General features: G+C 35.5%; 3 protein-coding genes across 9 annotated transcripts in view; 1 reads left to right on the top strand and 2 right to left on the bottom strand.

Moving 5' to 3' along the window:
- Nucleotides 1-1,846: 1,846 nt before the first annotated feature.
- LOC107718335 (MOB kinase activator 1B) lies at nt 1,847-8,207 on the bottom strand. Its single transcript, XM_016525375.1, has 6 exons — nt 7,995-8,207; nt 5,546-5,712; nt 4,547-4,640; nt 3,160-3,293; nt 2,734-2,897; nt 1,847-2,617 (listed from the first exon to the last, which is right to left on the bottom strand). The coding sequence occupies exons 1-6, from the start codon at nt 8,006-8,008 to the stop codon at nt 2,540-2,542; spliced, it is 651 nt and encodes a 216-aa protein (XP_016380861.1). The 5' UTR covers nt 8,009-8,207; the 3' UTR covers nt 1,847-2,539.
- An 828-nt stretch (nt 8,208-9,035) lies between these two features.
- On the top strand, nt 9,036-15,308 carry LOC107718334 (heterogeneous nuclear ribonucleoprotein H2-like). Its single transcript, XM_016525374.1, has 9 exons — nt 9,036-9,379; nt 9,462-9,603; nt 11,341-11,496; nt 11,580-11,714; nt 12,268-12,406; nt 13,863-13,981; nt 14,079-14,164; nt 14,342-14,477; nt 15,168-15,308. The coding sequence occupies exons 1-9, from the start codon at nt 9,164-9,166 to the stop codon at nt 15,221-15,223; spliced, it is 1,185 nt and encodes a 394-aa protein (XP_016380860.1). The 5' UTR covers nt 9,036-9,163; the 3' UTR covers nt 15,224-15,308.
- Nucleotides 15,309-15,645: 337 nt separating this feature from the next.
- LOC107718333 (protein RUFY3-like) overlaps nt 15,646-20,685 on the bottom strand; it is a 16,493-nt gene continuing 11,453 nt past the window's right edge. For 4 of the 7 annotated variants that reach the window (XM_016525367.1, XM_016525368.1, XM_016525370.1 and 1 more), the window contains 6 exons: nt 18,871-18,990; nt 17,475-17,601; nt 17,304-17,380; nt 17,186-17,210; nt 17,009-17,086; nt 15,646-16,399 (listed from right to left, as the gene is read on the bottom strand). In XM_016525367.1, the coding sequence (XP_016380853.1) occupies nt 16,256-16,399; nt 17,009-17,086; nt 17,186-17,210; nt 17,304-17,380; nt 17,475-17,601; nt 18,871-18,990 (571 nt within the window). In that variant the 3' untranslated portion in view covers nt 15,646-16,255. Of the gene's footprint in view, nt 16,400-17,008; nt 17,087-17,185; nt 17,211-17,303; nt 17,381-17,474; nt 17,602-18,870; nt 18,991-20,040; nt 20,143-20,685 lie in introns of those variants that run through there. The other 3 variants (XM_016525369.1, XM_016525372.1, XM_016525373.1) reach the window with 2 other exon arrangements.

The following is a 20,685-nucleotide window of genomic DNA, read 5'->3' as shown; positions in this document are numbered from 1 at the left end:
GTAGATGTCTACTTGTCTGCTCAACCCAGTGATCCTCAAATCTGGCTCGCAAGATCCACTTTCCTGCAGAGTTTAGCTCTACCCTAATCAAACTGAGTTTGCTAATCAATGTCTTCAGGATCATTAGAAAATCACAGGTAGGTTTGTTTGATGACAGGGTTGGAGCTAAACTCTGCAGGAAAGTGGATCACGCGAGCCAGATTTGAGGATCACTGGCTCAACCCTACTCATGCAGTTTCAAAATACAAGTTTCGTTAAGATGAACTGCTAAGATCTAAGTGGAGGATAAACATGACCAGGAGATCATAAACTGAAGTTTTCTGATCCCCCAAACCTCCTTTAAAATGCAAAGAACTTCTGTGAGAACAACTTTAAAGCTGATGTTTGCAGTTCAAAACAACCTTGACTTCCCTGAAAGCGTTGACCGTCTGAAGACTTGTGAGAGCCCAGGTTTTAGAAATAAAGAGCTGACAGAGAGCTCACAATCTCTCAAAAAGTCCTCAAACGATGAAAGAACTCAATAGAAACTGCTATTTCACATTTAAAACAACTGGCAAATGCCTTCAGTCATCAATCCTCAGAAACACACCTGAAGTAACTTTCTCATTGTAATGGGTTGATACTAGCTCATAGATTATGACTGATTGTTGTGCTTTACGTCTAATTTCAACCAACATTAGCCAGGACAAGAAAATGATTAGCAACACCACAGACCTGAGGGATGAACCAAATGACTAAGTTGACTTGACAGGTTTAAATTGATATGAAGACTACAGATTATGTCACACCCAAATGAGACTACCATGTGCTCCTACCTTTTTTTTTTTATTATTTGATTAAAGGAGGGGTTATGGGAAAGGCCAGACTAGTATTAAAATAATAAGTACACTTTATGTGAAGTATTTTTTCTTGGACAAACTGGATCTCACCCAGCCCCTGCTTATTTATATAATATACAAAAATTGCATATTAATTTGGGACGAAAAGTATTATACATACATCATTGTACAGATGTTTTTATAATTCTACATATATTGCCATTTTTAGTAATAGCAATAACTAGTATGATTCATTCAAGAAAAAGCAAATACATACTGTTGCTTGTACTATTAAAACAAAGAACACAACACCAAATTTTGTTCAAACAGGTTTATTCTCCTTTAAACAGTATTCAGCATTGTACCATAAAAGTTCAGCAAGTTACACATCTCGTGTTATTCCAATTGCATACCTTTTCTGTTTACAGTATTTACAACTCGCCATCAAAAATGTTTAGTACATTTGTTTACAATCAATCTGAAGTGATGTGAAAATCTCTGAGAAACATTTTAAGCATGTGTTATTCAGAATAACACATTTTCTGTAACATTCAGAAAAATAAACATTCACTGGGTGAAACTTTGTAAAGACCAAACATATGCACTGCTTAAATTATACTGAGGACCACCAACTATTTTAACAGCAATAGAAGTGTGTGTTGAATAAGGAACAGTTATTAAAGTTATTAAACTAGCATCAAGTTTGAATCAAATCAATCATAGATTTAACACAACTTGCATCCACTTCCTCATAATTTAGCCTGTGTTTCAAGTGAAATTTGAAATACTAATTCAGATTGGGGCAGCTTAATTAAGATCTAGAGAAAAATGTATCTTTCCCATTAGATTTATTGTTGTTATTCGCTTAAAAGGTGCCCGTGGTTTCCACATCTGTGAATAGAAGCATGTAAAACCCTGGTGTTTTATAGTGTATGAAAAAAATAGATAAAATAGGACATACCGATCTTGCATAGTCAGCTCATTTCATCCCAGCTTCTAACAGACAAAGCCCTGACGTCTGGGAGAGAATCTGGTTCATCAACGTAAGTACTTATTCAAATGTAATGTAGTGGTTTAAAAGCATTGGCAGGCTAACTGTGGGCCCAATGTTATTCAGTAATGACTGAAATGTGTTACAATAAGGAGAGATTCATTGAGGGCTGGATAAAAATCTGAAGTGAACAAAGCAGTTCTACCATTGAAATAAATAACGGAAATCCCAAACATGTCACGAGACACAGGGAGCAGTTAAAATGAGTACTTAAGAGAAGCCAAGACATCTTCATCTCTTTGAAAAATCAATGAATGCTTCATTCAGTATTTTTAAATCTATGCACTTCTAAATAAATCCATTACGAGGAAAAAAAAAGCGAACATACCACTAATAAACATTAATGTACTCCTAAAAAAAGTTCAAAAGCATAATCATAAAGAAGTTTTATAACAGTGGTAGCGCTTTTATACAAAGTAGCAATTTTGAAAGTGGACATATCAGGCACTTAGATCATGTTTGAGATGACGTCAAAAGAAGTAATTCCACTATGACCTTGACCTATGGTTGAGTTGTGGCTTATCGAGAGGATTTTTATTTAGTTTTTTTGCAGTCAGTCTTTTCCCAACTCTTGAAGGAAACATTCCCACACACCTGTCAAACACAGAGAGAACAAAGCCGGGCTGCCTGTACAGAAAAATTAGAGAAGATGTTGATGTTAAGAGCAGATTTATCTGTCCTTGGACGTGAGCTTCTCGATCAGCTCCTGAAGGGGTGCTAGTTCCTTCCGATCAATCAAATTAAACTCCTGAAAAAAAAGAGAGAGAAATGTTTATATTGGAGGTAGCCAAACATTCATCTCCTTGTGATAAGCAAAATTCAGCCAAACACCAACTCACACATTTCAAGGCCACAAGTACACACCTGAACGAAGAAGATAAAGTGCTTGAACGAGGTGTTGAGGTGTGCCTCCTCCTGCAGCTGGATAACAGAGTCAAAGTGCTGATGGTAGATGTGAGCGTAAACACGGAAGAGTCTCTTCAAAATGGTCTTGGCCACCGACATAAAGTTCTTTCGGAAAGGGACCCCTATAAATGTCACAGAAAAACAACTTAGTTTTAGAATCCACGCAGAACAGAATGCTGGATGACCAAATGACCAGTAGAATATATGCTGTGGAAATGGTCATTAGTGTCCTTGAGAAGACTGAATTTTTTTAAAGCATGCTTTATTGATGCTTTAATATCGCCACCATGTGGACAAATCCCTCCATGATCATAATGAGCTCTACAAAGAAAAAGCATGCCAAATTTCTAGATCATGCACAAGAAAACTGAAGGAGAAGCACACCTATTTTTGAAGGGAAAAGTGTCTCATCATCAAGCTGATCCTGGACCCAAGTCATCAGGTAATCAATGTACTTTGGAGCCGAACATTTAATTGGCTTTTTTATGTTGGTTCCATCGGCCCAGTGATATTCATACCTGCAGACAACATACAAGAAACAAGTGAAAGGAAATCGATTTTTTTTTAATTTACATTAAACATGCAAGCACTTTTTAAAATCCACATTACCAGTCAGAAAATTTTTTGGGTTTTTTTGTAAAGAAATTCATACTTTTATTCACCAAGAATGCATGATGAATAAATGAATGATGAATAAAATGATTAAGTGACAGTTTTTTTTTTTTCTGTTCATCAAAGAATTATTTTTAAAAATGCATCACCGTTTCCACAAAAATATTAAGCAGCACAACTGTTTTCAACATAAGAAATCTATCTAAGGCCGGTTTCACACCGCAAGCATGAGCGATATGTGAGCAGCATCATTTTTTTGCCGTGCATGTTAACAAATGAGTGCATTCACACCGGGAGCAGGAGCAGCGTGTGAGTGTCAAGCAGGAGCGTCGCGTGAGCAGCACTGAAGCAATGGTTTTGCTGCAGAGTGGCTGCACTGCTCCACTCAATTAAAGCGACAGCACACTTTTGATGGACAAAATAAATATGATTTCACACAAAAAGTGCTAAAAATGCACAAAATAAGCATGTCTAGTTTTGTTCTTTTAACAAGAAATGAAGTATGCCAGAAAAGAAAATGAAGAATCAAAAACATTTATAGAAGATTTACCCAGTTAAGCTTGTTTTTAATGATTCAGTTTGGGTAAAAGTAAGGTGTATTATAAAAAGCACGTCTGAAATGACATGATCGGAGCTGTTTTCTTGGTTGTGTTTGTTGTTTACCATTTACATGCGAATCCCCGTGTTAACAAACTTTCAAGACTTTAAAACTTTCAAGTTTATAACTGACTAACTTCTAAAAACAAATTGATATTTGTCTTTGTAAAGAAATATGTAGCTTTGGAGCCGCTGCTGTGACGCTGTACAAATGCTTCCAGTGTGAATCCTCTTGCGAGTCTGCAGCCGCAGTGACGATAGTTATGCTGATGGGAAGCTCAGGCTTGCGGTGTGAAACAGGCGTAAGGCACCAAGTCAGCATATTATAATAATTTCTGAAGGATCATGTGACACTGAAGGCTGCTGAAAATTCAGCTTTGCAATCACAGGAAAAAAAGAAACATTTTAAAATATATTATAGATTATAATATATTTCTATAATATATTATAGAAAACAGTTATTTTAAATTGCAATAATATTCCACATTATTACAGTACTGTATTAAGAGACTAATTCCACATGATAAATATTTCACATGATAAACCCCATGTTATTACTTACTTAGGTCCAGCAGACATTAGTGGGCAGCTTTCCTCAGTGCAGAAGTCTGTGATAGTCCCATACAGCATGTTGATCTGGTTAAAGAAGTCCACAGCTACAAGCACATGAAACAGCATTATAATATAAACCTATGCCAGCATCTTTAACCATGTAAAAACCTTGTATGAAATAATCATATTTTGTTCCAAAAAATAGCAACATAAATATCTACCCCCGCAGTTCCATCACAAACCTCAAGGGGTTTGGAAAAGCCAGCTCTAATTATATAGCAGAAGTTGGGTACACCCAATATTTCATGAGCTGCAGCAATTATATGAAACCCTAAACCCTAGCAACAACAGCGCTGCCCGAGTCTGTATTCAGCCCTCTGTCCCGGCGGCTTATAATCTAAGATAGCTCCACTGTCTCTGTTGTTAAAAATAGAAGAAGGCCAGGGGGTATGAATGAATCCAAGCAAATGTTGCAAAACTGACCTACAAACAGGCCTTATAAAATGGATGTTAATGGGACGACCCCTTGAAACACACGAGAGTCCTGATTTTGACTGTACCTATTTTAAAGGGTGTTAGCTAATTTTTTAGGTGTTAGCATTTGTACACAAACTGATATTTTACAAAATTTGTAATATTAAGGGCAAATAGGTTATATGTTTTATTTTTCGGGAGCTATTTCTTTGAAGCCATGAAACTGAATGTGGCATATATGTTTAGCCTGAGATGTGCTTGGTAGGACGGATGCCTGAGGTTGTATCTACAATTATTAATAAGGAAAAACATGAATAATAAAGACAAATATAGTTCTATGTACAATTAAGAACTAACTGCACTGTAATGTCATATGATTTCATTTTTTTCGCTTTTTTTGGTATTTTGATGTAATATTTAATTCTGCAGCAGCAGAACGAACAAAAAATAAAAACCTTTAAAACTACAGTAAATTTTCAGCCTTTTAAGCACATGCTGAGGCATGCTTTTTCCTAAATTAAAGTCACATGCTTACTGTTGACTGCCACCCATTCATTGAGGTCCTCTCCATCGGGCAGCATGACAGCCATGCGCAGGTTCCCACTGCCCAGCGTGGCCTCTGCATGCTTCAGTAGCTCATACTGGTGTGAGCCCTCGGGAATGTTCTTCTTCGGCTTGAACGTCTTTGACGAGCGGCTTCCACTGTAGAAGAGTAAAAACGCAAGATATTTAGACTTTAATAATTGCTGCAAACTTACATTGAACCAAAAGATACTAAACTTGGTCAAGCAAAATTACAAGTCACTGGACTTTTACATTTAGAAACCCACTTTACAACAGGGAAAATATAAAAGGTAGGCTAGATCTAAACCTCTGATAAATGTGCCTTCTTTACTGCAAATTACAGAAGCTACAATTATTGTGGCATATTTTTTATTTTTATTTTTTTATATATATTGTGATGAAAATTGCAATCCAGGGCATCTGATGAAATGCTAAAAATGTATAGTTGTCACATTACTAAATAATATTAAACATGTTCTTTCAACAGCTTTTTGTTTGGATTATTTGATTCAAATTTGTGGAGTTTGATCCACAAAGCACATTTATCTATTAAAATTAAACTCATGAAGAAGAGGAATTACATTTGACTAGAAAATCTAATGAAGTCAGCAGTGTTTTTATTTCCAAAAACAACACAAATTCAAATCACTTGTACCTAAAATACTTTTCTTTTTGCTTTTATTAAAGTGTCACTCCAAAATGTGGTACCAATGCTACTAAAAGCTGCTTTTGACTTTATAAAACTGATAGCTCTTTGGACAAGCCACAAGGATAGTGAAAAATTCTACATGGAGGTGTTCAACACCTCCTGAAGACTATACATATAAAACTCCCCAAGTTTGACACCTAAGCAGCTCCATAAAACCCAGTAAGTAACTCCTCCTCTGAGCTGACCATACAAGCCTATGTGCATTTACTGGTCTATATCAACACCTCAAAGTGAGCCTGTCTTCACCAATTCAACAGCTGCTCTGTTCAGTATGTCCACCTGTTTAGACACAAACAGGACAGAATTTGCACAGCAAACAACGAAAGGACACTGGAAGTGATAAACAAATACAGGCAAACCTTCTGAAGGACTCACTTGACTGACCAACATGTTCAAGCCAACAATAAAGAGGATCAGAACAGACCCAGTTTCAGGTCGTGATGGACCCAAATTACATTACCTTTTACCCATATAATGATATTTTCTTGAGTCAGGCGACTGCATCAGAGCATCAAGCAGAAGTCAGATGGGGAATTCCAGTCTTCACAAAGCGAAAACATGTGCATGCATAAACTCTTTAAAGGCATAATTATGCTATTTTAACAACAAAGCAATGGTGAAAAACACTCTTTGCACAAATCAAATTAAACTTAACAAATATTGAAGCCATGATTCCATTTTAGAGGCTTCACTGAATTATCTTCCGAATCATACAGCCTGGTTTACAGCACAGCCTACTTCCCATTTTCAGTGGAAAGCAGAAAAATAAAGAAATACATTACACTTTTCATTGCTGACATGATTATATTTATGCTTCTAGAGACTTTACAGCAAAAGATTTTAATTGTTTCTATAATTTAGCTGTCACAACACATTTAAATCCAAGTTAGCATCTCCCTAATATAGCCCTATATATATATATATAGAGAGAGAGAGAGAGAGAGAGAGAGACAAAGGCATAATTTTAAAAATACCTATGTGAACAACAACACAGATTGCAGCTGACAACAAATCAAGATTTAAAAGCCAAATGTATTGTATTGTGACTTACTACACTGGGATATGTATAGTACAGTATACAGTACACTGGGATTATAGTGGAATTATCCAGACATGCTGATCATATCTGGATTTCATTTGATGTCAAATCATTTTGGTACGTTTTGTGATGGCGACAGAACACTTATTAGGTAGCACTAGCAGTCATTGATGATAATAGGATTTTTTAATAAAAATTATATATTACACTAACAACATCTTTGAGTTATGATGGAGGGACACATTTGAGAAAAAGCTACTGGAATCTATCCACAAAACACGACATCTCCCGTTTACATAAATGACATGATGTTGGGAAATACAGCTGTGTTCACAGTCAGATTACAGTACAATGAATCCAAGCACAGTCATAATGAGGAGTAACCAAACCCAAGATCATGCAGCTGTTGATGGCCTCATGTACTGGCTGAGTATTTATTCTTCATTAGCCAGTCTACAGTTTTGTGTTATAATGGTCACATACTAATCTGCTGCGACAGGATCAGACTGTGCTTCTATCATCTTTTTTATATATCATTACAGTTAGCTTCTAATAAATGACGGCTGTGAGTCAGGATTGGTAATGTACAGGCAGCTTCGGGACAAAAGCAGTATTTATACGCTTGCTAACTAGCCATCAGTGTTCCCATTTACAGAAACCAATCATACTTACAATAAAAAGCTCATCTCTCCTCGAATAAAATGCGCTGTAGATGAGAAATTGACACTAGTCCGTTATCTTGACTTCTGAAAGGTGGAAAAGCAAAGAATTTGCGCCTTATAATCCCTAACACTACAACAACACTGATCCTGCCCGTGCAAAAGTTCTCCTTCCCATTCAAAGTCTCTCCAGAGCCCCAAATCTCGCGAGATCACGATCTACTTTCTTCTCAAATAAGAGTCACGTTAGCATTAGGATACAAGAGCGTTTTGGGGAATTCAACTGATAATTGTGTTCTTAACCAACTCTATATCTATTACTGTAATTGACGTTGACTGGGAAAATTTGAAAGGAAAATTATGTTGGTTTAATTTGTTTTTAGTCCTAATAAAAATAAACAGATCTAAATTGGCCTTAAAAACTGTTTATTGTGACCATTTTCAAGCGACAGCTGAAAACTCATCTCTTTCGTCTACATTTGACTGCATCAATAAATAATTTTAAATAAATAAATGCTTTCTCTTTCTTAAACCCCCTGTCTAGCTTGTACTAATCGGAACTTGAAACTTTGTATTATGAGCACTTCCTGTGTTTATTTGCTTCTTTATGGTGAATCGCGTGTTCCTCAATTCCTCACTTTGGTCGCTTTGAATAAAAGCGTCGGCTAAATGAATTAATGTAATGTAAATGGGCTATAGAACTCATTTTGAATGAAAATGCTTATTTTAAATGAAAATGTTATTAGTACCTAATAACTGGTAGAAGACAATAACTTTTAACTGTTAACTTATTATAAAATGTATATTTGCCAAATAACATTATGATAATTTGTTTTACATTTAGTACAATGATAATAAAAAACAAAATGTCTTTACAATATCTAATACTGCCTGTGTAGACAAAATATATTTTGCATCCTAATAAAAAGTAAATCATTTTCAGAAAATATTGTAATAATTTGCTTCCAAATCAAACAACGTGTTTTGCTGTTTTGAACTACAATTACAATTAACTTTTATTTTGAAAGGACTGTCAAGGCCAAAGGCGCGTGTTGTTCGCGTCACGTTGTCCTCTGATGCCGCAGGTCAACGTGATTTTTGGGGCAACTGGGCCGAAACATGCCGTTAACTTAAAGCTGTCTCAATACTTTAGGTTTTCGTGCAAGTTTTGTACAGCGCAAGATGTCTGCATTCAGTAGGAGCGCGCTCTTGTTGTGTCTTGTTCGCTGTATCAGGAGGAAGCAGCCGTTTCCATGCGTGAAGGCTCGGAATCAGATTAAAACTGCGCAGTTTACAGTAGCACGAGGTCGAGATGTTCATTCATGCTCAGCGAGATGTGTAGCAGACCGTGAAGTCCAGCATCCATGGACAGTGTATCAACGAAGACTATTTACTGAGGTACCTTTTTCAGAAAAGACTGTTCCAGACACAGTACGTTGTTTAATTGTTTTCTTCTGACACTATTCTTTTAATATTTTAGGCACCGTCTAAGGAAGATGAGTACCCACCACTACCAAAATACACCCCTTGTGAAGAGCCCCAAGCAAAGGAAGTGTTCATCATCCAGGCCAGGGGTTTTCCTTGGTCATGTACTGCAGAGGACTTAATGAACTTTTTTTCTGGTACTCAAAAGTCTTTTTGCAGACATGCTTCACCTACTTGATCATGTTAAAATGTCTGATATATGAAATAATAGTCAGAAAAACCTTACTTTTGGAAGACTTTATTGAACCTTTAGATAAAATATAAAAGAATAACTTAACTTTAAAAAAGTTTGAATGTGTATTTTATGTTTTGTATCATATTTGATACATCAGGCTTGTATGGCCCATGATATATGAATATAGGAGGATATGGAGCTCACACTTATAAAACACTTCAGTTTTATTTATTTTTGCTAAGAGTCTCAAACTGAGCGAAAATATGCAATTTGGTGCGAATGTTTTTATTTACATTTACATTTAGACATTTAGCAGATGCTTTTATCCAAAGCGACTTACAATTGGGGGATACATAAAGCGATTATTCTTAAAAGAGGCAAACAGATACAGGAAGTGCTTGTAATACCAAGTTTTTAGACATTGTTCAAATAAGTACACGCTAGAAAGAGAAGGAATAGATAAAGAGAGAGAATTTTTTTTTGATGATGATTAAGTCAAGTAGCTTCGAAAGAGATGAGTTTTCAACTGTCGCTTGAAAATGGTCAGGGATTCAGCATTCCGGATAGGGGTGGGAAGATCGTTCCACCAGCCAGGAATGGTGAACGAGAATGTTCTGGAAAGTGATTTTGAGCCTCTCTGTGATGGTACCACGAGGCGTCGCTCGAAAGAGATGAGTTTTCAGCTGTCGCTTGAAAATTGTCAGGGATTCAGCATTCCGGATAGGGGTGGGGAGATCGTTCCACCAGCCAGGAACGGTGAACGAGAATGTTCTGGAGAGTGATTTTGAGCCTCTCTGTGATGGTACCACGAGGCGTCGCTCACTAGCGGATCTCAGACTTCTGGAGGGGATGTAGATTCGTAGTAGTGAGTGGAAGTAGGCGGGTGCTGAGTCTGTGGCTGTTCTATATGCAAGCATCAATGTCTTGAACTTGATTCGAGCTGCAACCGGTAGCCAGTGCAAGGAGATAAAGAGAGGTGTTTATCTTTTATGTCACTTTTGTGTCCTTTTAAGGCCTTTTATGTCACTAGCTAGTAATTATAATGGCACACTTTAATGGATTATTAGATTAAATGCATGTAAATATAAGTTGTTACGCTGTAACTCTTAATAATGTCATAGTAAGATATGTATGTCAATGCTTAGTTTTATTATCAAAGCTCTGTAGCATTCATTTTGGCGGGCAAAACATATAGTCCAATGCTAAATGTTAAATGCTAGAAGCCTGATGTATCATACTTGATATTCAGATCTGAATATGATTTTTCAAAATAATAATGTATATATGGATTATCAAAGTTACTTCAGTTGAGAAAGTGTTAACCTTGAAATAATAATAATATAAAAGTTATCTTTACATTTACTTTATAAAAATCATTAAAGATTCCATCAGAAAAACACGTGTACCACAAACAGAAGGTGGACGTTTTTAGAATTGTACTAAAAGGCCTTTTACTTGATTAAAAAGTAAAAACTTTCAATCAATGGCAGAAAGCATGTAGCAGATTTTTCAGCAAAGTTTCTATAATGCTGATCATTCAGAGGCCTTAGAAATGATTTTATCAAATATGATACAGTAGGCTTTGTAGGGTTCCATCAACAATAACCACATGTATGGATTTCCAGCTCCTGAAGATGTTCTGATATGATCTGCTCATGATGTGAAGTACACATTTTATTTATATATTTGATTTTTGTAGATTGTAGGATCCGAGGTGGAGTTGAGGGAATCCATATAATTCACAACAGGAACGGCAGGTCGACGGGACGGGCGTTTATTGAGCTGGAGCACGAGCAGGACGTTTGCAAAGCATTGGATCTGCACAAGCATTACCTGGGACAGCGCTTTGTTGAAGGTAAGCACTATTTTTGTGTTTATCACCTGCCAAAGTTTTTCACAGAGCTCATTTTTAGTGAACACTGCTGTCATGTGTTTCAGTGTTTGAGGTAACAAGCAAAGATGCTGAAGCCATATTAAAGGCTACACAGCCGGTTACAGAGTCAGATGAAGTGGTGCGACTCAGAGGGCTTCCCTTCAGCTGCACGGAGAAAGACATCATTCAGTTTTTCTTTGGTGAGATCCTTAAAAAGGTGACATTTGAATGGCATTGCACTGATAAAAGCCATGTGCTTCATTTGTGTTAGGGATGCACGATTATGACAAAAATCATAATTGTCGATTATTCCCTTGAAATTGTAATTACGATTATCACAATTTACATTAAATTGTTTATACCATTGTTTGATGCAACTGAATGCCGTATTTTTATATGAAAATAAACAAGCTGAAAACACTAACTGAACTTTTAGTGCTTTTCTATAGTATTAAGCCTCAAATGTCAACTATACATCGGATTTGTTTCTTCTTTAAATTATAAAAAAAGTAAAAATATGAATGTTTATAATGTTATACTAAAACTAAAACTAAAACAATGGAAAAACCCTTAAGATAACATGTAGAAGGAAAAAAACGCATCGTAAGCACGCAGAATAACATAAGTGGACTTTGAACGATTAATTGCCGCTTTGAACGATTACGTAATTGTGGCATCCATAATTGTAATCGCGATTAGAAATTCGATTAATTGTGCAGCCCTAATTTGTGTGTTTTAAAATTCTCGAAACAGGGTTGGAGATTGTGGAAGATGGAGTTACAATAGTCCTGGACAGGAGAGGAAGAAACTCAGGCGATGCCTTCGTGCAGTTTGCCACTAAGGAAATTGCTGAAAAGGCCCTAAAGAAAGACAGAGAAGTCATGGGAAACAGGTTGGTATTTCATCAAGTAATACTTGACACAAAATAATTGTTTTTGTTTTTTTGGGAACGTGTTTTTTTATGACTTTCACGATAACATTTCACGTCTTTAAATCCATTCATTATTTGTAGTGCACAGCCACCCAGTAATCGCAATGAGCTTTGTGCTTTGTTGCTTTTAATAACACCGCTCAGCTTTCAAATTCTGTCAGTTTTATCACGAAATACAAATTATAAATGTTTTTCCTCTTTATTGCAATTTATAGCACAATATAAACAGAAAGGAACATCAGAAGGAATGGAAGAAAAAAACAGTATAATTTAATGAAACTAATGTCTCATTGTAATGAAAAGATGATTGAATCAAATGCTGCTTAAACTGAGGCGAATACAGCGATCTGTAACGCCACATTAAAGAGTGTGTGAAAAACACATTATTTCAAGACACATTGTTTGTATTTTGCTATAAAACTGACAGAATTTGAAAGCTGAGACTGTTTTATATTAAAAGTACCAAAAACACAAAGCTTATTGCTATTATTGGGTGGCTGGCACACTACAAATAATGAATGGATTCAAAGACTTGAAATATTATTTCCAAGCATACTGTCCCTGCGAGTATATGACACATGGAATAATTTCTGCTAATAATCCCACATATATTCAAATCAGTTGCCAGGCTACCGGAATTTCTCCCGATGCTCCCAATCCGGGCCATTTGCATGCGCATTATAGGCCATACTCTCAAAATATTATAACTTTAATTCTTAATTCTCGTAATTTTGACTTTATTCTCCAAGTATTTTGACTTTATTTTTGTATTGCTATGACTTTATTCTTGTAATTTTGACTTTATTCTCAAAGTATTACTTTATTCTTGTACTCTTTTTTTATTTACGAACGCTGTTGTAGTTTTTCGTTTGAAACCACCGTTTTTATTTTTTTAAGGCACTTCCATAATGCCTTTCATCGTGTGTTGTTTCAGACTTGGGAAAACATTTACGTGCTTATTTTATTGCAATTCATCTATTTGCGTGTATAGATTTCAGTTACATTACATATCTTTAAAGGCTGTTTTCTCAAAATAATTTTTTCCATTCACATTTCTCCACTTCAGTAGCACTTACACCAAACTTTAGTTTTATTCCCTTCTGTATTCTGAAGCTTCTTTACAGAGGTGTTTTTTCATATATCATGTGCCTGATTTTATACATTTAACATTTTATTATTAATTAGATAATGGATCACTTGCATATTTAAGCGTACCATTTCACAAAAAGCCTATACTAAAAATGTTTGCAATTCTTAATGTAAGTCAATCAACTAGGGAATTATGGTGGTATCTCTTAGTTATTTTAGTTACATCACATGGGGTGTCTTGCCCAAAAGAAATCCCAAAAGATTTCAAATGAAATATGTACTCATTTCAGATCTGTGTTCATAAAGGTTTTTTCCCCCTCATATGCAGGTATATAGAGGTTTTCCCCAGCAGGAAAAATGAGATCCACGTCCAGTATGGAAGAGGGCGAAATGAGACGTCAGCTTTCACACCAGGAGCTGAGGACACGCCACGCACAATGAAAACAGGTGTTTATTACAGCGTTCCTTTACAACCAGGCTTGAAATATTAATACATATGTTGTATACTGTGTGCAGTCCTGAACATCTGTATTTTTATGGACAGCAAACAGTAGCTCTATATCAACAACAGAGAACCTCATTCACATGAGAGGTCTGCCATATGAAGCCACAGGAGAGGACATTGTAAAGGTAAAGTTTTATGTTGAATTTATCCTATTTAAGATGCAGCATGATTTTTGATTATTTGTGTGCTTAGCTGTCAATGAGGTAGTCAAGAGGACTGGAATAACTCCTTAATAAGACCTCAATTGATCTTGCCCGGTATATAATCTTCACTGAATGACTGAGGTGTCATTTCTGTTCCAGTTTTTCACTCCCATCAGACTGGTGAAGGTTCTTGTAGAGTATGGTCCAGACGGACAACCCACCGGTGAGGCAGATGCCTACTTCAGAACACATCAAGATGCCGTTTTAGCCATGTCCAAAGACAGAGAGTATATAAGTAAGCAATATGTGTTCATCTGAAATAACCCAAATGTGGTCCAAAATGTTAAAGGGGTCATATGATGCTGCTAAAAAGAACATTATTTTGTGTATTTGGTGTAATGAAATGTGTTTATGCGGTTTAAGGTAAAAAAAAAAACATTATTTTCCACATACTGTACATTATTGTTTCTCCTTTATGCCTCGCCTTTCTGAAACGCGTAGATTTTTACAAAGCTCATCGGTCTGAAAAGCGAGGTGTGCTCTGATTGGCCAGCTATCCAGTGCGTTGTGATTGGCCGAATACCTCAAGTGTGTGACGGAAATGTCACAACGCCCCTTACCATATTGTGATAACCCATTATAAACGAGGCATTTGTTCAGCGAGGATAAAAGTTACGCCTTCTTTCTTTGCTTGAACATTTGGGCGGTGTTATGCAAATCTTCCCACATTGTGACGTAGACGTGGGGGCGTGTTAGAACGAGCCATTTTAGGTAGGTGTGGTTGACTCTTAACTTTTATAAAGAATATCTCTTTGGATTTGAGACTTTAGTCTTTGCAACTTTACAGATCTTCTTTATGCACCAAGAGCTTGTAACACTCCAAAGAGAAAAGAAAAATTGAAATAGCGTCATATGACCCCTTTAAATACAAACATGATGATTAATCTAGCTTTTTTGTTTTTGTTTTTTTTCCCCCGTTGTCCAGTGAAGCGATATATTGAGTTGTTCCTGAATTCATCAGCATCAAGGGAGGAACAATAAGTTGAAAGTAAACTATTTAAACTGTCTTTGCAGCCCAGTCTATTTAATGAAAGTAATTCAGTGTATATTACAAGAATACATAGAACCAACATTAAAAGACAACTTTACAAATATCGCCTGTTTTGTGTTCTTTTTGGATATTCATTTCTGATTTCAGATCAACGCAATGTTAACAAAACAGTCATATGTAGAGGAAGTGTGCAAAGTTTATAAAAAAGTAACTATTGCATTGCTTTACTTGTAACTTTGGGAAAGCCTAGATACGTATACAGATAGAAATAAGTGCTGTTTATCCCTGTAGCACCCAGACATGCCAAACAATTCCCGTCTTCCACCAAGCTTTAATTCTGCCATAAATGTTTGCTCATGCATGTATAAAATGACTTAAACTGAGAAATCAAAATTAAAATAAAATTTTATTGTTCAGCTAATAAGAATAAAATACATTACACAGGCATAAAACTACCCTTTTATCTCTTTACATACTTTCAGTGTCGAGTTATTATGGTCTTCTCTGTGACAAGCTCCATAATATGCAGTTTGTCTGAACTGTTATCTTTTTTTGCACAATTTATGAATTTTGGACTCAAAAGTTTAAAATGTTAGTGTATGTGCCTTGTTTAGTGCCATAGTTTTCAAAAAGCTGACACTATCCTGTCTACAATCCATCATAAGTCTTTTTTTAAAATATATTATTAATATGTGACTTATGTTATTGTATCATCCCGCTTGCAATATTGAATGGCACGGATACAATTCAAGTACTAGAACCTCATAAATCCACTTGGTGGACAGCTTCACTCATCCTCAAGAATTATATGAAATCACGAAAATCTTTAAAGCATTTCCAACAAAGAGCTTGTAAAAATCATCCCTTTTTGGAAAATGTTATATACTAACAAAATAACAGATATGTTGCTAAACTGAGATGCCCGATACTGATTGATGATCTAAAATGTGATGTGTAATTTTTCATGGATAACCCGTTGAAGCTACTGCCAGAACAGTCTGTGCTCAGAGATGAGCGCCCCCTCAGGATGGGGAGGACGCGTACTGCTGCATTAACTGAGAATAGCAGACGTCACACACGTGTTCAGGGTTGATGGAGGAGGGCAGAGGGAGTTCATTTGCCATGCAGTTCTCACAGAACACGCCACTGCAGTTCTTGCATTGCCTCTGAAATGGTTAAAAAGACAGTCTATACACACCTCTAATATACTTGTAAAAGCGTTCTACTCCATAGTTCTATTGCTAAAGATCATGTTCCATAAAATGTAAATGTTAGCAACAGTGCTTAATATGTATCATACTGTATGCTATACTTTAGTCACTGAGGAAAAACGTGTGATCATAAGCAAGAGTATATAGAGTACCATTCAAAGTTTTTGTATTTGTAATGTATGTGCATATATTTGATTAAAAATAAATGTAAACTTGTCAATTTAAATATATTTTAAAGTGTAAGTTATTCCATTACTCCAGTCTTCAGTGTCACATGATCCTTCAGAAATCATTCTAATATGCTGATTTGGTGCTCAAGAAACATTTATTATTTTTTATCAGTGTTGAAAACAGTTGGAAACTGTTACAATTTTTCAGGATTTTTTGATGAACAAAGTTAATAAGAACAGCATTTATTCGAAACAATCGTTTGTAACATTATAAATGTAACAAACCTCAAACTTTTGAACGGTTGTGTAGTTTAATAATTTAAAAAGCAGTGATTTGTTTACGGAGGATTTAGTTTTATTGTTGCTTAAATGTTGGATGGCTTTGCTTTGGTACCTTGGGTGTAGTCAGAGAGTCTTGGTTTTCACACATTGGGCAGATGGAAGGGACAACGTCTTTACAAAGAGACTGGTCCTATCAAGTAAGAGAGAAATTTATGAATATAAATAAGAAATGATTGCAGGGAACCTCTCGGATTAAAAAAATAATAATTAGTGATTAAATGTAGAGTACCTGTTCATCTTCATGTGACAGCGTCCTGAGAAAAAGACAGTTTTAGTTTAATTTTAATGACACTGCAGTAGATAAATAGAGTTGTATGTAACTGGTCCAGCATTTAAGATAGACTTACAAACTGGAACTTAGACTTGACTTTTCCTCAAGTGCAGTACGCAATGTACCGTTTTCTTTTTTGACAGACTCTAACTCCTATATAAAAACACAATCCTGAATTTCAGAGAACAGCACACTCTACATATAGAGATAGCAACTGAATGACACTAAAGTGGAAAGCAGGTCTCACCCTTCTAATGTCCTCCACATGCTGTCTCATGTCTCTTTGAGGGGGCGTTTTTCCTAAAAGAGCTTCAGACATGTGTCCTCCAGGATGCGGCTCTCTCCATTTCCTGAGCTCTTGTTCCAAAAGCCATCTATCATATCAAGAAAGACGAGGGCTTTACAACATATCACTTTCATTAAACTGTTTGTCATTTTCACAATGTGACTGTGAAATCATCTGATTCAATCACCATGACAACTAACTTTTGTGCTTTATTCAGGGTTCAAAAAAGCCATGCTAAAGATGTGATAAGATCAGTGACAAAGTTTAGACTACATTTATTTTTATTAATTTATGTTAATCACATTTGTTATAACTGACCTGTAAAATGTACAATAACGTTATGTTAGTTACACAATTTTTTTAAAGCATTTACTAATCTAGCTAAATCTAATAATTTATAATATTAATATATTTTTATATAATTTCTATAATTTTTATATAAATATATTCAGTAAAACAATAATATTGTGAAATATTTTTTCCAAGTTAAAACAACCTGTATTATATTTCCATTTTATGTATTTTAAAATGTTATTTATTCCTGTGATGGCAAAGCTGAATTTTCAGCAATCATTACTCCAGTCTTCAGTGTCACATGATCCTTCAGAAATCATTCTAATATGCTGATTTGCTGCTCAAGAAACATTTCTTATTATTATTAGTGTTGAAACCATAAGACATTATTTTTCAGGATTCTTTGATGAATTGAAAATTCTAAAGAACAGCATTTATTTAAAGGGGTCATATGATGCTGCTAAAAAGAACATTATTTTGTGTATTTGGTGTAATGAAATGTGTTTATGCAGTTTAAGGTTACGTTTGGGCGGCGTTATGCAAATCTTCTCACATCGTGACGTAGACATGTGGGGTGTGTTAGAACGAGCCGTTTTAGGTAGGTGTGGTTGACACTTTACTTTTATAAAGAATATCTCTTTGGATTTGAGACTTTAGTCTTTGCAACTTTACAGATCTTCTTTATGCACCAAGAGCTTGTAACACTCCAAAGAGAAAGGAAAAATTGAAATCGCATCATATGACCCCTTTAAAACAATTTTTTTGTAAACAATTTTGACAAAATGGAATCAAATTTAATGCATCCCTGCTGAATAAAAGTATTAATTTCTTTTTTTTAAATTACTTACTGATCCCAAACTTTTGAACAGTAGTGTATATGCACACTAATATTAACCTGGATGATTCATTGTTAGTTCATGATGCTTAATGCCGAATTAACTAATTAAAAACTGTATCTTTCTATAAAATGTTACCACTAAATAACAATATATGTATAACCTCTGCTTCACTGAAACAAAATATATTGGTTGACTAGTAGACAACAGTAAGTAAATCTCAGTACCTCTGTCTCCGTAACTGCTCCACCTCGTCCTGCAGACTCTCAATCTTGTCTCCAAACTCCTGCTTGAAGAGTCGGTTGGCCTCATCAGCCAGGTCCCGCTCTCGCTCCGCCTTCTTACATCTGAATTTGGGCCACATTAACTTAATGAGGTGAAATGAAAACTAAAAGCCATGGGAAATGAAGATGAATCGAATAATAAAAGCATAAAGAAGAACAAAGGGAGGAACTTAAAAGACAACGAGAGGACAGGAGGAAGCATGTGGCTAGAGCAGAAACTGTGAAAGCTCAAGAAGGCAAAGTAGTCTGACAAGTGTCTGATTTTTTTTTTTTTATTAAGCTATGTTTGTACTACATTTCACATCTAAATTATGTCTACATACACTTTAGTCCGTTCACAATTTTTGCAGAATCTGTAAAGCTTGGTGTCACAAATATCTTTCCAAAGCTTTGACATTTGGCCTCGACTACCACTGCATCAAATTCAGATTTCAGTTAAGTTTACAATAAGCACGCAATCTTGCACTCAACATCATTTCTTGCAAAAAAGCTAACATAACCTCCTGAATATGCCTGAAATAAACACACTCAGTTTGTTTGTTAGCTTGGGCATCCATCAAAGCACTCAACATCATGAAACTTAAGCCGGTTGGTCAAATATTCATGTCCAAGAATTTTGAGAGATCAACCAAAATTAACTGAATAATATGGTGTTGCATACTTATATATAGAGTATAAAATGATTGTACATTTTTGTTAGGAATGTCTCCCCGTGCTGTACTGAACTTGGTTATGGTTTTTATAATGCACCAACTTTGAGAAGTATCCTGCTAGCCTCTTTTTTCAGTATTGAGAAGTAAAGATATAAGAGAGATGCATTTCCATTACTTAAAAATGTAAATGTCTGCCATCTTAGTTCTAAGACAGGCCAAAACAGCTGCATTTTACTTTGACTAAAACATAGAGAGGGAGACTAGAGACAGGAGCACTGGATCAGGCGTACAATATTGAAAGATGAGGCTGAGGGGCAACACAGAAGCAAGATCTGTAGTTTTCAGTCCGGTTTAAAGACGAAATAACGGCAATGGATCTGAAACTCAGTAATAAATACCCTACTCATCTATGTTATGCAAAATCAAACTGAAGATTTTTTTTTTAAATTTAGGTTTTTTTTTGGAAACTATCCAGTGTTTGCGATCATTTTATTGCTGCCTCTGAAGGAGTTTTCCTGCAGCTGTGTTCAAGTTCCGTGCCTCTTTAGCCATGTCTTTCTCACTGCTCAGGAAAAATGAGTAGAAACACAAAAGAATGAGCATGTGAAAAATGTCAAATGAACAGGTAAAAGCAAAGAAGTGTTTGAGAGAACACAGAGACAGAGAGCAGAAGTTATTGTAGAAACAGAAAATCTGCTGCCTCCCACAGGCTGGTAACAGAACTGAAACAGAAAAGAGTGGACTTGTCTTGTTTGTGCACTATATATGTGACCTGCATTCTGTCTGTGTTATGATCATTCACTGATCAAGGAAATCTGTCCGTCCTAAACAATAACCTTCCTTGGAAAATTACAGTTATATACGGTGCGAAGTTCAAAAGTTCACAGTGATTCAAAATCTAATTTTTCATTTGCTTTAAAAATGATATAAAGCTTTACGGTTGTATAATGCTTTAAAGGTTCAATTTGTTAACTTTAAAAATTGCTTTAATCTATAAAAAAATTAACTAACTTTTTAAAGCATTTATTAATATAAGTCAATATTAATTGCTAAAATTTGTGTGTGTGTATGTGTATGTGTGTGTGTGTATATATATATATATATA

This window comes from Sinocyclocheilus rhinocerous, unplaced genomic scaffold (assembly GCF_001515625.1).
Source record: "Sinocyclocheilus rhinocerous isolate Xijiao unplaced genomic scaffold, SAMN03320098_v1.1 scaffold1565, whole genome shotgun sequence".
Lineage (NCBI taxonomy): Eukaryota > Metazoa > Chordata > Actinopteri > Cypriniformes > Cyprinidae > Sinocyclocheilus > Sinocyclocheilus rhinocerous.
Note: the sequence above shows the minus strand (reverse complement) of the source record. Positions and strands in the feature narration are given on the sequence as shown.